This window comes from Citrus clementina, unplaced genomic scaffold, assembly GCF_000493195.1.
Source record: "Citrus clementina cultivar Clemenules unplaced genomic scaffold, Citrus_clementina_v1.0 scaffold_2, whole genome shotgun sequence".
Classification (NCBI taxonomy): Eukaryota; Viridiplantae; Streptophyta; class Magnoliopsida; order Sapindales; family Rutaceae; genus Citrus; species Citrus x clementina.
This window is the reverse complement of record NW_006262688.1, coordinates 35,945,337-35,958,799: the sequence shown is the minus strand read 5'-3', so window position 1 is coordinate 35,958,799 and position 13,463 is coordinate 35,945,337. Positions and strand designations below refer to the sequence as shown.

The 13,463-nt window shown below is 35.2% G+C and overlaps 3 protein-coding genes across 7 annotated transcripts; 1 reads left to right on the top strand and 2 right to left on the bottom strand.

Moving 5' to 3' along the window:
* Positions 1-2,757: 2,757 nt before the first annotated feature.
* On the top strand, positions 2,758-6,752 carry LOC18051005 (heterogeneous nuclear ribonucleoprotein 1). Of its 2 annotated transcripts, XM_006449824.2 has the most exons (5): positions 2,758-3,078; positions 3,212-3,344; positions 3,600-3,822; positions 4,810-6,001; positions 6,295-6,752. In XM_006449824.2, exons 3-5 carry the CDS (start codon positions 3,601-3,603, stop codon positions 6,306-6,308), a joined length of 1,428 nt encoding a protein of 475 aa, XP_006449887.1. In that variant the 5' UTR covers positions 2,758-3,078; positions 3,212-3,344; position 3,600; the 3' UTR covers positions 6,309-6,752. The 2 variants fall into 2 exon arrangements, with proteins under 2 accessions (XP_006449887.1, XP_006449888.1); XM_006449825.2 differs by lacking the exon at positions 3,212-3,344.
* A 1,334-nt stretch (positions 6,753-8,086) lies between these two features.
* Positions 8,087-9,743, bottom strand: LOC18051004 (putative yippee-like protein Os10g0369500). The gene is made up of 3 exons (XM_024191922.1): positions 9,213-9,743; positions 9,032-9,140; positions 8,087-8,368 (listed from the first exon to the last, which is right to left on the bottom strand). The coding sequence occupies exons 1-3, from the start codon at positions 9,353-9,355 to the stop codon at positions 8,285-8,287; spliced, it is 336 nt and encodes a 111-aa protein (XP_024047690.1). The 5' UTR covers positions 9,356-9,743; the 3' UTR covers positions 8,087-8,284.
* A 268-nt stretch (positions 9,744-10,011) lies between these two features.
* Positions 10,012-13,463, bottom strand: LOC18051003 (ras-related protein RABA5a). 4 transcript variants are annotated; one of them, XM_024191919.1, is made up of 5 exons: positions 13,121-13,463; positions 11,681-11,808; positions 11,356-11,537; positions 10,775-11,227; positions 10,012-10,603 (listed from the first exon to the last, which is right to left on the bottom strand). In XM_024191919.1, exons 4-5 carry the CDS (start codon positions 11,112-11,114, stop codon positions 10,272-10,274), a joined length of 672 nt encoding a protein of 223 aa, XP_024047687.1. In that variant the 5' UTR covers positions 11,115-11,227; positions 11,356-11,537; positions 11,681-11,808; positions 13,121-13,463; the 3' UTR covers positions 10,012-10,271. The 4 variants fall into 4 exon arrangements, with proteins under 4 accessions (XP_024047687.1, XP_006449885.1, XP_024047688.1 ...); XM_006449822.2 differs by having other exon boundaries at positions 10,775-11,199; XM_024191920.1 differs by having other exon boundaries at positions 10,775-11,199; positions 11,725-11,808.

The following is a 13,463-nucleotide window of genomic DNA, read 5'->3' as shown; positions in this document are numbered from 1 at the left end:
TCTCACTATCATTAGAGAATTACTTTATATATATATATATATTTATTTATTTTATTTTATATAATTAACGCAAGCACATTAGTTAGTCTTAAAAATATCACTTCTTATAATTGGAGGTAAACATTGACCTCAAATCCCACTACGTTCATATATATGCATGTCTAGTGCAACTAGGCTAGTTGTAATGTCCATTTTCAGCTGGGCAAATGAGACATGATTTGTGGCTAAGATATTTCATCGGCTTCGAGTTGTATAGTTTAATGACCTGCAACATTTTTCAAAGAATCACAGTGACTACTTTATACTCCACCTCTATTTGATTCCAAGCATTACAGCAATTAAATAGTTCACCACTTACCTACTCATTAATCTTATATATTCTAATTAAAAAATTTTATGGCCGACTAGTTTTCATAATTTTCATCAACAAGGAGTTAGAGACAAAATAATTTGACCTGGCTATAGGGCACGAGAAACCTTTTGTATTAAATCATAAAATTGAAGAGCTTGTGGGTGATTTTATATTGTCAATAATTAGAGTATGTTATGTCATGCATGCATGTGGTGTTGTGTTGTGTGTGTTCCAAATGTGTGATGTTATGTTGGATCCATCTAATCTAATCTAATCTCACTGGTTACTGTTTTTGTATTCCTTGGATGAGTGGAAACACAAGCAATCCCTTCCGCCCCTCACACATCCCTCCCACTTTGTCTTAAATTTTTTACTCAAAAAGATCGCAAACAAAACCCATTTTTGTAGTGCCCGTCTTATCTGTTCTCTCACGTTTGATGCAAAAATCCACTCATTGCTCTGTTTTTCTTTTCTTTTTCTTTCGATTTAGTTCCATCTGTCAACTTTAAACTTTATTCTAAGGTGCCATATTGTTGGCAAGTTCTTATTCAAAAGTGATAGATTATTGCGAGGCTATATATTTTGATTTTGATAAACAAATTCATTCCTTGCCTCCAAATAAAGCAATATAGTTGTGTTAACTAGGTTGAAATTCAAAAAAGTTCATTATTCCTGTATGTATTCACAAGCTAATTTATTTGTCCTTGAAATTAATATGTTTATGATTGATTAGTTATTCTTCCCTTTTTTTTCTTTTTTTTTTACCAAAATGGGAGATTTTGTAAATATCCAAATGATGGAGTGTGTCATAATTCACTTGTAAAAATCAGAATTTTTCTTAAACAAAATCACATTAAGACATAATTTGACAATTTCATGTGTATTTGAAAACATTTCAATTTTTATTTCTAGTTAATATGAATAGCTTTTTTAACTGTGGCTATTTGAACTATAAATTTTATTTTCAAGACTGTTTTACTTTGCACATTCACTCAATAAATTTTAAAATTTTATTTTTATCCTACACGCTATTTCAAATGCCAAAATAGTCCTCTATTTCTATCTTTACTAAAAGAAAATAACTCATTATATATAATTCTAGTATTGTTAAAAAGATATTCAAATCTCTCTTTAATAAAATATCACTCTCATCTCTTCAAACGAAATAAACTTTTTTAAAAGAGAAATTTCTCTTATTTTTACTAGAGAGTTACGCACTAGAGTCCAATTTGTATTTCTAATTAATAATCTTTAAGCAACAACAAAATGCAGCTGATTTCTTTTCATTTTTCTTGGTTTTGGAACTTAGAGTTTTATTTTAAAAAGTAATGTTACTTCTTTTTTGGGCATAAACAAAAATTATTTTTCAATTTCCGTAGTTGGCAGGTTGTTGGGTGTTTAATAAACCTTTAATATTTCTTTTATAAATGATGAATTAGATTTGATATTGAAGAACGTTATGGGGTTTATAATAGGATTATTAAATTTAGTGTGTGTTAAATGATGTCAAGAGTAATAATATTTGGTTAACTAGAATTGAATTGTCCTTATTAATAAATTACATAAAGAGTAGTCTTGTAAAAATACTTTTATTAAAAATTAGAGTGCTTAGAATAAAATTTAGAGTGTAAATAACCCACTCTTTTTTCTAATTGTGTGAATGCGGAGTTTGAAGATGTAATCTATGTTTCCTTATTTTGCTTTTATCTATTTTATTAGTTTCGATTACAAAATAGCTCTCTATGAAATAAGTACCACATTTGTGGTTGGTTATACTTGAACAAGTAAAATCCAGGCTAACCTTTACCTTTTTCTTCTTTTTCTTTTTTTCTTTTTTATCCCCAAGCTATACTTATATATATATATATATATATATATATATACAATGATATGAAAAATGTCACATTTAAATGGAGAAATAATTTACACATTTTCGAACGTAAAGCAAATACTTTGAACTTCAACTTTTTGGGTTCGTGGGCGAGGAGGACTTGCTTTAAAGTTTAAACAATTGCAATACACAACGGTCCAGTTTTTGAGTATGCGAGAGTAGAAGAAACACTAATCATAGGAGCACATTAGTCCGCGGGCGACCTGAAATTTCCCACAATTTTTGAAGCTGGTCACTCAAAATCTCCTTTTTTTAGCCACAATCATCCAAATATTGTTTGGACAAAAGAAATAGTCATTGCTTTAAAAGGTGATGTATTGGAAGAAGATACATTGTCCATGGTAAAATTCCAACGAAAGAAAAAAAAAACATAAAACTAAATTATGCAGACCCATGTCAATGTAAAAGGTTAAAAAGAAAATAATAAATCTCTTACAAGAATTTTTTTTTAAAAAAAAGCATATTATTAATTTAACCAATGTATATTAAAATCAAACTCACACAACAATACAAAGTCACCATCTTCCATCTTCAAGTTGCTAGGCTGCTAGCTTTGTAGCATTCTTTTTCTCTTGCACGAGAGGACAGCCAAAGGCCAAGCTAAATAATATAAATAATAATCATTTCTAAATTTTGATCCAGCTCCATTCTCTCTCTATCTCATCAACACACGCCATAAAAATCCATTCTTTGCATAATAATATCGCAGCAACACAACATAAAAGAAAAAAAAAAAAAAAAAAAAGAGAAAGGGGGCGTCTCGCCCTCACTTCTTAATATGCGTCCTCTTAGATCTTAGATTCTCCCACTTTCCCATCTGGGTTCTCTCTCTTTGGTAATTTTTCTCTTCAAAATCTTTGCCTTTTTGTGTTTCTTCATCAAAAACTTGATCTTTGTCCTTTTTTTTTAATATTCTTTGATACCAGTTTTATTAACTTTTTCCTTTTTTTTTTTTGCTTTGTTTTTAGGAATCCTGGGTTCTGGGTTGATTGATATTTGATCGGTGAACGGTTCGATGTTATTGGATTGAATCCAGGATTGCCCTTTTGTTCTTTTATATCGATATTAATATCCAAGTTTTGCCTTTTTTTTGTTTACAAGGTACTCTCTTTGTTTTATCCGCATTATGAGTTTTTGTATTGGATGATCGCTTTTTTACCACTGTATTCAGTTTTATGTTGTTTGAAATGCAAGGCAAGTCTATACTGAATTGTATTACTTAGATCCAGTGCATAGCTTGATTTCTAGATAATAAGACTTGATTTTTCTTTTTGTATGATAAGACGATCATGTGGAGGTTTGCGACATGCCTTTCTGATTGGTGGGATGTTTGTATTTGTATATGTGATTTTGTAGAATGGAAATGGAGCTTGGTAAGCTGTTCATCGGTGGGATTTCTTGGGATACCAATGAGGACCGTCTCAGAGATTATTTCCAGGCTTTTGGAGAAGTTCTGGAAGCTGTGATTATGAAGGATCGGGCCACGGGCCGCGCCCGTGGTTTCGGTTTTATTGTTTTTGCTGATCCTGCTGTTGCAGAAAGAGTTGTTATGCAGAAGCACATGATAGATGGTAGAACTGTAAGTTTAAACATTTAAATACTCTTAACATCTTTTAATTCAGACCAATAGTATTGCATTTCTTCTGGTTCTGTGATAGTTTTTTTTCCCCTTCTTTTTCTTAAAGAATGAATTTGATGTAATTCTGTTTAGTGTTATGAGGGTCTTTTACTATATATAGTAATGTTTGATTGGTAACATGTCAATTTTGAGTAAGAACAACACAATTAAGATGCAAGGTATTTCTGAAAAGAAATATGGCATGTGAATAGTCCTGAACATTGACAATTTCAAAGTGCTTTTTTTTCCAAATTAATCACTGATAGGAGATTCTTCTGTCAATCTTGGAATGACTGTAATTAAACAATTAGAACAACAGATCCTCCTTCATATAGCATGGGTCTGTGCGTCGGAGTACTCTCATTATAAATTTTCTGTTGGCTATGTGGAGTTTTAGTTAATGACTTATGCAATGATGAAAAAGGAAAAGTCATGGACACGAATCAAAAGGAACCATAGGTCAGAAACTATTGTAGTCAAGGTAGAATCTTCTGTGCACTTAATGCTTTGATACTTTGATTATGATAGGCTGGCAAAAGATTATCTTGAGCACGTTGTCATTTATCAAGGTTCACCGAGCAGTATGTTGAGCTGCTGATCAGTCTTTTGAGACTTACATCAATTAGACTAGGCATGTGTAATAAAAAATTTTAAAAAGAAATTCTAAAAGAACAATATAATTTTTTTTTTCTTTTTGTTTAGAAAAAACATTTCTATCCCTCCCCAATAGCCTAATCATATCTTATTGCAGCTCCAGCATCCAAAGAAATTAGAATGACTTAATTTCAGGAATGTAGGAGCAGATGTCTGTATGTTTTGTGTTGAGCATTATTTTTGAGCACCAATCTTGTACTGTACAAATTAAAACATAGAACTTTGAGTGATGGATATCTGGATATGAAGTTGTATTCTAGTTCATTTTTTCATTTTCTAGCTTGTGGTCATTAGGTTGAGGCAAAGAAAGCTGTTCCTAGGGATGATCAGAACATTCAGAACAGAAACAATAGCAGCATTCACGGGTCACCTGGTCCTGCCCGCACAAAGAAGATATTTGTAGGAGGTTTAGCATCTACAGTCACAGAGAGTGACTTTAAGAAGTACTTTGATCAGTTTGGGATTATCACAGATGTTGTGGTGATGTATGACCACAACACTCAAAGGCCTCGAGGTTTTGGATTCATTACTTATGATTCAGAGGAAGCAGTGGATAAAGTGTTGCTCAAAACCTTTCACGAACTCAATGGTAAAATGGTTGAGGTCAAACGGGCTGTCCCCAAAGAATTATCTCCTGGGCCAAGCCGGAACCAGTTAGGCACACATAATTATGGTCTGAGTAGAGTCAGTAGCTTCCTTAATGGTTACACTCAGAGTTATAATCCAAGTTCTGTTGGTGGATATGGACTTAGAATTGATGGTAGATATGGTCCAGTTACCATTGGGCGTAGTGGATTCTCTACAATTGGTACTGGTTATGGTATGGGTCTCAACTTTGAGCCAAATTTGAGCCCAAGTCATGGAGGAGGTGCAAACCTTAGTCCTAATCTCAGCTATGGTCGGGGACTGAACCCTTCATTTGTTGGAAATTCGAACAGGTATAGCAGCCCAGGTGGCTATGGTGCTGGTAACGGAGGAAACAGTTCTGTCCTGAGTTCACCAAGCAGAAATTTGTGGGGAAATGGGAATCTTAATTATGCATTAAACACTGCAAACTCTAATGCTTTTTTGGGCTCAGGAGGTGGGACTTCAGGAATGGGTTCTCTTGGTAGCCTTGGAGCACTTTGGGATTCCTCTCCTGATCCTGGTCACGGTGGAGGTGCTGGTGCTGGTTATAGTAGTGGCAATCTTAGTTATGGCAATGGAGATCTCGGAGTTGGTTCAGGAGCTGTAGGATATGGAAGAAACAGTATGACGAGTGTCCCACCAGTATCTTCGACAAAAGGTAGTTATGATGTGGCTTATGGGGATATTTACGAAAGTGGTTCATTTTATGGTGATTCCACTTGGCGACCTTCATCTTCAGAGCTAGAAGGGTCAGGCTCCTTTGGTTTTGGTGTTGGACCTACGGCTTCAGATGTTATGACCAAAAACTCTGCTGGTTACGTTGGTGGTTATAGTGTAACTGATAGACAAGCAAATAGAGGTAAGATTTTCTTTTCTATTATACTTTATTCATTCTTTTGAAAAAGTTAATCAAATCTCCTTAAAACCGTTTATTTAATTTTGTTCTGGTTCGCCCTTGTATAAATTCTATGTTCTTTTTCAGGTTTTTGAATATAATAGCATTCTTTAAAGTTTTAGTCTACAGCGGATAATATTTGTTCAAACAGTTAGCACTCCTAATTTTTCTTTTCTTAGTTGCTTTGATATGAAAATGCTTGTTCGTATTAAATAGTGTATTTACATTCTGGGTCCTTGGTTTTTTTTTTTTTTTAGGAATTGCCGCCTAGCAGGATAATGAGATGGATGCTGAAATGTCGATGTAGGTGGAAGTATATCTGGAGTCAAAAATCAGGTGAATGACTGGATTTCTTACATTTTCATCACTGAGATATATCAGTTTATATGAAAATATGATTAGAGCTAATTGGTTTCGATTGTTTTGATGGAAAGTATAGAGAGCAGTTATAAGGGTTTCCATGTAAGGTTTGGGCTTGAGATTTCTTCATATAGGTTTTCTTTCTTGGGATGTGATTAAGATGTAGATTGCTGGGTATACGAGAATTATTGTATCATGCACCTGTGATGACACAGCAAAACACAACATATCAAACCTTTTGTTTTAATTATTCTTCTTGTATAATTTCCAGCAAACCGCTGGTTCTTGTCAGTATATCATTCCCTTCTTGTGAGCTCTGTATTTTACAGACTGTATGAAAATGTTGGTTGATTTATTGGTGTGAAAATTTTAAGGGAATAAGTTACTACATAGTGATTCCTTCACATGGCTAACCATGTCTAGCAATTTTTAAGCTTTTTATTTCAGTGATCCTTCCTTTTTCTTTTTAACAATAAGGATGTTAGTTTTCTTTTTCCCAAGAAAATGCTCGAATAAAAAACATGATGGTCTCAAAGTGGCCTTTTTGGTAAAGAATGAATCTGAAGCTCTTTAGTTTCTTGTAAATGAAAAAGTACCTATTTTGCGAATCCAATGTTTGGAGCCAAATCAACGTCAATAGCAGCATATATAATAAGATTGACATTTTTATCTTTTTGTGGTAAGTTGTGCCTTTTCAGTTACCTCCAGAGTTAGGAGGTATCCTAATACAAAATGGCAGTGGTCGGATGTTGACCTGGATGTAATAATACCTGTATTATTGGTAGAGGCGGAGCTATTCAGTAAAATAAAAGGTCAAAAAATGCATCGACAAGCAATGAGATCACAGTCTTACTGATGGCACTCTAATGCATGTATTTATTGCTGAACAGAGGATAAGACTAAAGAAAAAGATATTTGTCGGTAATGAATCAAATACAGGGTCGCGATATTTTACATCACATACAAAAGTTGCGCTCAACTCCTTGAAACAATTTGACAATTAAACAACTAAACAACACTTGTTGAGCACAACCCTTAATTTTGATGTATGTTACATTAAATACAAAGAGGTACACAAGGCCCAAGACTATAATGCCAACGATAGTAGTTTTTGAGTCAAAGGAAAACCGAGACCCGGACATACTTCAAAGCACTGAAACTAAAATGCAATCACAAACGAGAGAGATATATTGAGAGAACACTTGGTTACAATTTGACCCGAATCAGCTAGCATGTGTTTTTAACAATGATAAATTGCTGTTAATCCATGAACATGTGTTGTGGTTACTCTAACCCCTTATTCAAAGCTTTTGGGGAAGAAAATGTATTTCATCTTCGGAATGTAGGAATATCGTTGTTAGACGGTCCAGGATGGGACCAAGCATGTTCTTAATGATCTGGGGGACCCTTTCCTTTAAAGTTAAGTATCCATTGTTATCCTTTCTGGCTTCAAATCTGACAGTAATTCTCCACTGGCATTCAAGGACCAACTTATCATAATAAACTTGCGTTTGGGGCAGCTGCGCTGTGCTCCACCCGTACATTTTCAGGAGAATTCTCCTAGAAATGTATGGGTCCGGCAGCTGCACTGCCACGCAACCTAAGAAGACAGACATAAATTTAAAACACTATTTTGATAAATAAAATCCACACGCGCACATACACACCAATATAGAGTAGCTTCGTCAGTAATCTAAAAGTAATCTAAAAGTTATTTTCATTAAATCAAAGTTGCAGCAGCTGCGAACATGCCAGCCTACAATGTCTACTAACACGATGAGATCAGATCAATTCTTTCTTTCTTTCCTTAAAAGAGAGAAAAAATGTTCAGCTACAAAAAGATTGGCTTCTTCCAATATGTTTTATATGTATCCATATAACATGACATCACCAACCTGCCTTCAGCATTCGTTCCTTTTCCAGAATGTACATCCCTTCTTTATACTTCTGGCTCTCTTCATATGCCTTCTCCTGGAGTCATTGGAATTTTAACAAAAGACCAAAAAATGATAAAAGCAACATTAGCAAGCTTCAAGTGAGAAGCGACATCACTTTAACCATAGAAAAACTACATACAAATTTACAAATTACAAATAAAATAGTTGTTTCCACAAAAACAAAACAATATTAATTTATGTTGAAAAACATTTATAATAAACTAGGGCGGGCGCAAAAGAGTAATCCTATTTGTTGGCTGGCTGTTGATGCATATCAGAGAATAGTTTTTATATGTCCTGTGGTAGCAGTAAATCAGTTACTCAAACCCTACAGCCATAATTCCTTTTTCCCCAATAACAAGAGGTGCGTTTACAGGAATCAAATATGATCATTGTAAGAATATCAAATATGCTATGGCATTAAATTTACACATGAATGCTGAATTGCCCCCCCAAATCCACATGAATTTTATTTTATTCTGTTTTCCAGTTTGTAGCATCTAGCATGTATCAAATTTTTCAGTAGATTTCTCGAGCTAATGCATTGTAATTAAATTTACTTAGAAAGAACATAAAAAAAAAAAAAAAAAAAACTACAAAACAGGTGAAATGGGGTAACATCAAATTCAAAACTTGTAATATCCAGGAGAACGGATCCTAGTTGAACCAATGAGAAGAGAAGAGAAGAGAAACTTACATATCTCCAGCCGAGTAACTGCTGACAGGAGCTGCAATAAATGTCATTCACGGTATGCAACCCACTGACAAGAAGCCGCTCTTCTCTAGGCCCAAGAGACACATTTACCCTGCACCCAAAAAATGATGAATGATACACACAATAAAATTAATAATAAAATTGGGGAGGTTGGAGAAATTACACAGATCGGAAAAGATAAGCACGGCCAAAACGGCCTTGAAAAGCCTTGGAAACGATGTGATCGGGAGATGCCGAGTCGACTTTGCAACTCTTGCACTTGAAGATCCGAGGCCCACTCAATGACTCTATGAAAAGCCGCCCCATTGGCAAGATTCTTTTAAGTTCTATCAAACCTTTAACTAATCAAATTTTGCTTCTCTTTCTTATGTTATACGGGTTTGGACTTTGATCAATCAAATGGGTCTTCTTCTCTTTTTTTATCTCTTGGCTAGGCTTGGCTTGGCTCCCCGTTTTCATTTACCACCATCACCATCGAAGAAAATGATGATCTCACCCCAATTCTCTACGTATGGATGATTTACTGTGTTTGAGTGGGTAATTTCGTCATTGTGTTCATTCCAAGTGGCAAGTGGCTGTTCGCTGATCGTAAATGCTGAGCACCAAATCCTGTGCTGCGTCTCTGTTCTAATAGTTTGGTCTTTGCCTATTCATTTCATTTTCATCCATTCTTACTGCATTTTCTTCGTAAGAATTTCTACTTTTAGCTGTGCGAATATTGATTATTTTTTATATTATATATAATATTAAAAAAGTAAAAAGAAAAGAAAGAAATTATACAATATTAAAAACTAGCAATTATTATATAAATTTAATTCTAGTTCGGGGGCTATTTGCACTTGCCGACGAGGAAAAAAAAAAAAGCCTCTCCATTTGCTCTCGATACAATTTGATACGAGGCAAAAATTATTAGCAAAAGACAGCAAAGTGAAGCAACCATAAATGCATAATAAAGATACTTGGAATCTGAAAGTTGTGTATCCATATAATCACTTCTCCAATCCCCTTGAGGTCATTTACATTTGCTAATTCTCCTCCGTCAAAAAAAAAACTAACCAATCCATGAAACAAAATATTTTTTTTTTTGGTTAAAAAAATAAAAAAAGAAATGAGATTAAACACATGGAGAAGAAGAAGTCAGGGAATTTCAGTGGCATGTCTGAGCTAAGAGTATTTCGGCAGCACACAGATCAGATGTTGACCTTGAGCAAGCATCGCATCTTTAAGATGAACAACACCCAGCTTTTTTTGGCTCGGCATCTGCTTCCTTCTTTTCTCCTTCTAAAACTACTGTCTTCCCGTTGAATGAGGAAGAATCCTTTTGCTTCAGCTCTTGAGATATCATAACTTTCCGGCTTAGTATATTGTAGATCTCTGTGACGACAGTCTGAAAGGCAGCAGTTACATTTGAGGAATCAAGAGCTGAAGTTTCCATGAAAAATAAACCCTGTGCCTCTGCCAAGGCCTTGCCTTCTGCAGTAGTTACCTCCCTCGCGTCTTTGAGATCTGACTTGTTGCCCACAAGTATGGTTACTACATTCATATCTGAGTGAGCTGTTCCAGTATAAACACTACAAGTCAATCATTCAATTCATGCATTTTTGCATGATAAGTTTGTTCTTTTCTTCACCCCCCCCCCCCCAACAGCCATCATATTAAATATTAAATGTACAACAAAACAGTAATAAAATATATAGAAGGAAAAACAACGGTAAAGTTCCTTACTGTGAAGTTCATTAAGCCATCTGCCAATGCTATCAAATGTCTGTCGTCTACTAATGTCATAGACCAAGAGAGCTCCAACTGCACCCCTGTAGTATGCAGATGTAACAGCCCTGAACCGTTCCTGACCTGCTGTGTCCCAGATCTGTGCCTTAACTTCCTTTCCATTGATATCCATCTTTTGGGTTTGGAATTCCACTCCGATGGTCGATTTTGAATTCGGGTAGAACTCATCTCTTGCAAATCTAGCGAGCAAATTTGATTTCCCAACAGCTGAATCACCAATTAGAACAACCTTGAAAAGATAATCCTCAGCTCTGTCCTCCTCAGAATAAAAAGCCATTTTCTACTTTCACAGAATTCTTACACTATTGATCCATATGGGCAAACAAATAGACTTCTGGGTTGTAGATCTTTTCAGGGACCAACTAATAGCAAAGAAATATCAAATTCCATCTATGCAAAGAAAAGAATAAAGACAGTTGGAAAAAGAAACATTAAAGGGAGGTAAGGTGCATTAAGTGAAAAAATGCTCCAGTTCAATAATTATTTAGATGCAACATAGGCAGAATATCAGAAAATACCTTTCTTCTGAATGTAGTATTGAGCGGTACAATCAAAACCAGTAACTTCTACCCCACCCGATGCTTCCTTACACTCGTGTGCAAATCTATCAGGACAATATGGTCAAACTCCAATCTTGCCTTCCAAAGCGACACAGGATCTAAGGTTCCCGCTGCTTCAAGCAACATCAGGAACTGAAAACCTACAATGGAGGAATATACTCAAAAGTAATCAAGTGGACAGTGCCAGAAGCTCAAAATGAAGATTGTGTCCATGTAAATATGTACTTTGTCATGCATGTTTGCTGCAAATACTGCTTGCATATTACACATAAAAGTTTCTTACATGCTCTAAAACCTTCTAGCCCCTTAAAGGTTGTCAATTTATACCTCTACTAAACTAACTTCTTTCCCTTCTACCACTACAGACCCAACTTCAGCTCTCGCTCCCAGTTGATACGCTCCTTTGTCAGCCTGGAATTAAATATAATAGTTAGATCATCGTTGGAAAAGGAAAAACAAAGCCATGAAGTACCAGAAGACTCCGTTGAAACCAATATAACAGCCTAACCTTGAACACAATTTGGATCAAGGAACCAATTTAGCAACCTAACCATGTTACCCTTTATTGGAATTTCCATGCATTACAAAGTAGAGCATAAACAAATAGCATTAGAAAATGAAAGAACTAAGAAAATTCTTAGTAGCCATTACTGCAGTCCTCAGCAAGAGAATGGCTAATGAAAATTTTCTGGCCAATCCGATCATGGGTGGCCATACAAGAGATTATGACTTCGTGATAAAACAAGAATACCAACATCGACAGTGGTTTGATTGCACTTGCAACCTTGAAAAACATGCCATTCAATAAAGATGCTGCCTCATAAGAGAGAGAGCTTTAAATATATGTGCATAAATAAAAACCATAACAGCATATGGACGAAGCCACCAGGCCAACTATTTAGCTATAGGAAGATGATATGACAAGCACCTGAACAGGTAGAAGAATTATGTGACTCCTTGTAAATAGTGCTGCAGCTGTGGATTAATCAGACAGCAGCACGCAACGTGTCACTGTCGCCGACTAGATCATTACTTGAAATGAAAACGCAAAGAAAAGCAGTAAATTCAAATAAAAAGACCAAATTACGTAAGCGGCTTCAACACTTGGCATAGTAAGGCTCTCTCTCAACTTCAATAATTATGCAGATGATGAAAGGTGATTCAAAATTCCAACCGAACATCATATATGTTCCCTAAATTCATTAATCAACACATTTCATACAGCTATGATAAATCAATAAAGATGCCCATGGATCAATAAACAATCCTATCAACTGACCAAAAAAGAGTATCAATGATATTTCTCATATATACTATATTTGACTTCGAAAAAATTCCAATCAATAGCCACAAGAAAACATTGCAATCAAATAGTAAAACATTTATACACCAAGTGACACTTCGTTCAACAAAGGCACTAACTTAAAACACGACACAAACATTCTCCGATAAAATAACTGAAACTACTCATTTACTACACAGAATTCACTAGCAACGCATGGTAAACACTAATACATCCTCCATTTCAAACATAACATTTACGATAAAAATAAAAAACCCAGAAAAATTTACTCGCATTAAAAAAAATTTAAAAAAAAGGGAGAACAAGAAGGAACATTTAGCACATATTGAACTACAGAACGTATAAGCATTTATAGAAGAAAATATCTGAGACCCAGATGAAAATACTGCTAAAAAATTGGGATTAATGAATGAAACGCACCGGTTAATGACGCCGAGGTGGCTCTCTGTCCCTCGTATCTCAGATTTGTGACGAAATGAGAACAGTAGAAATGGATCTGATGATGAAAATGAAGTGATTTTATAATGGGTTGGTTCTGGACTCTGGAGAGAACAAATACAATGACGCGGTTTTCTTTCTAACGGTTCTCCTGAGAAATTGAGGGTTCGATTTCGATGATATAAATGTAACTGGAGCCAGCCAGCCAGCCAGAGAACCCAGGAGCCGGAGAGGGAGTCAGGGATGGTAAACAACAATGAGACGACAGGCCGTTGCTATTATTGAGCTTGAGTTCATCTAATGGACCTTCTCTTCTCCGGCCCAA

Bases quoted from the DNA above. Each gene is read 5' to 3' on its own strand.
- LOC18051005 (XM_006449825.2), top strand. From the start codon at position 3,601: ATGGAAATGGAGCTTGGTAAGCTGTTCATCGGTGGGATTTCTTGGGAT. The intron at 3,823-4,809 runs GTAAGTTTAAAC...TGTGGTCATTAG, and splicing joins ACATGATAGATGGTAGAACT to GTTGAGGCAAAGAAAGCTGT.
- LOC18051003 (XM_024191919.1), bottom strand. From the start codon at position 11,114: ATGGCTTTTTATTCTGAGGAGGACAGAGCTGAGGATTATCTTTTCAAG. The intron at 10,604-10,774 runs GTAAGGAACTTT...ATACTGGAACAG, and splicing joins ATGGCTTAATGAACTTCACA to CTCACTCAGATATGAATGTA.
- LOC18051004 (XM_024191922.1), bottom strand. From the start codon at position 9,355: ATGGGGCGGCTTTTCATAGAGTCATTGAGTGGGCCTCGGATCTTCAAG. The intron at 9,141-9,212 runs GTAATTTCTCCA...TTTTGGGTGCAG, and splicing joins GCTTATCTTTTCCGATCTGT to GGTAAATGTGTCTCTTGGGC. The intron at 8,369-9,031 runs GTAAGTTTCTCT...CAATGACTCCAG, and splicing joins AGTTACTCGGCTGGAGATAT to GAGAAGGCATATGAAGAGAG.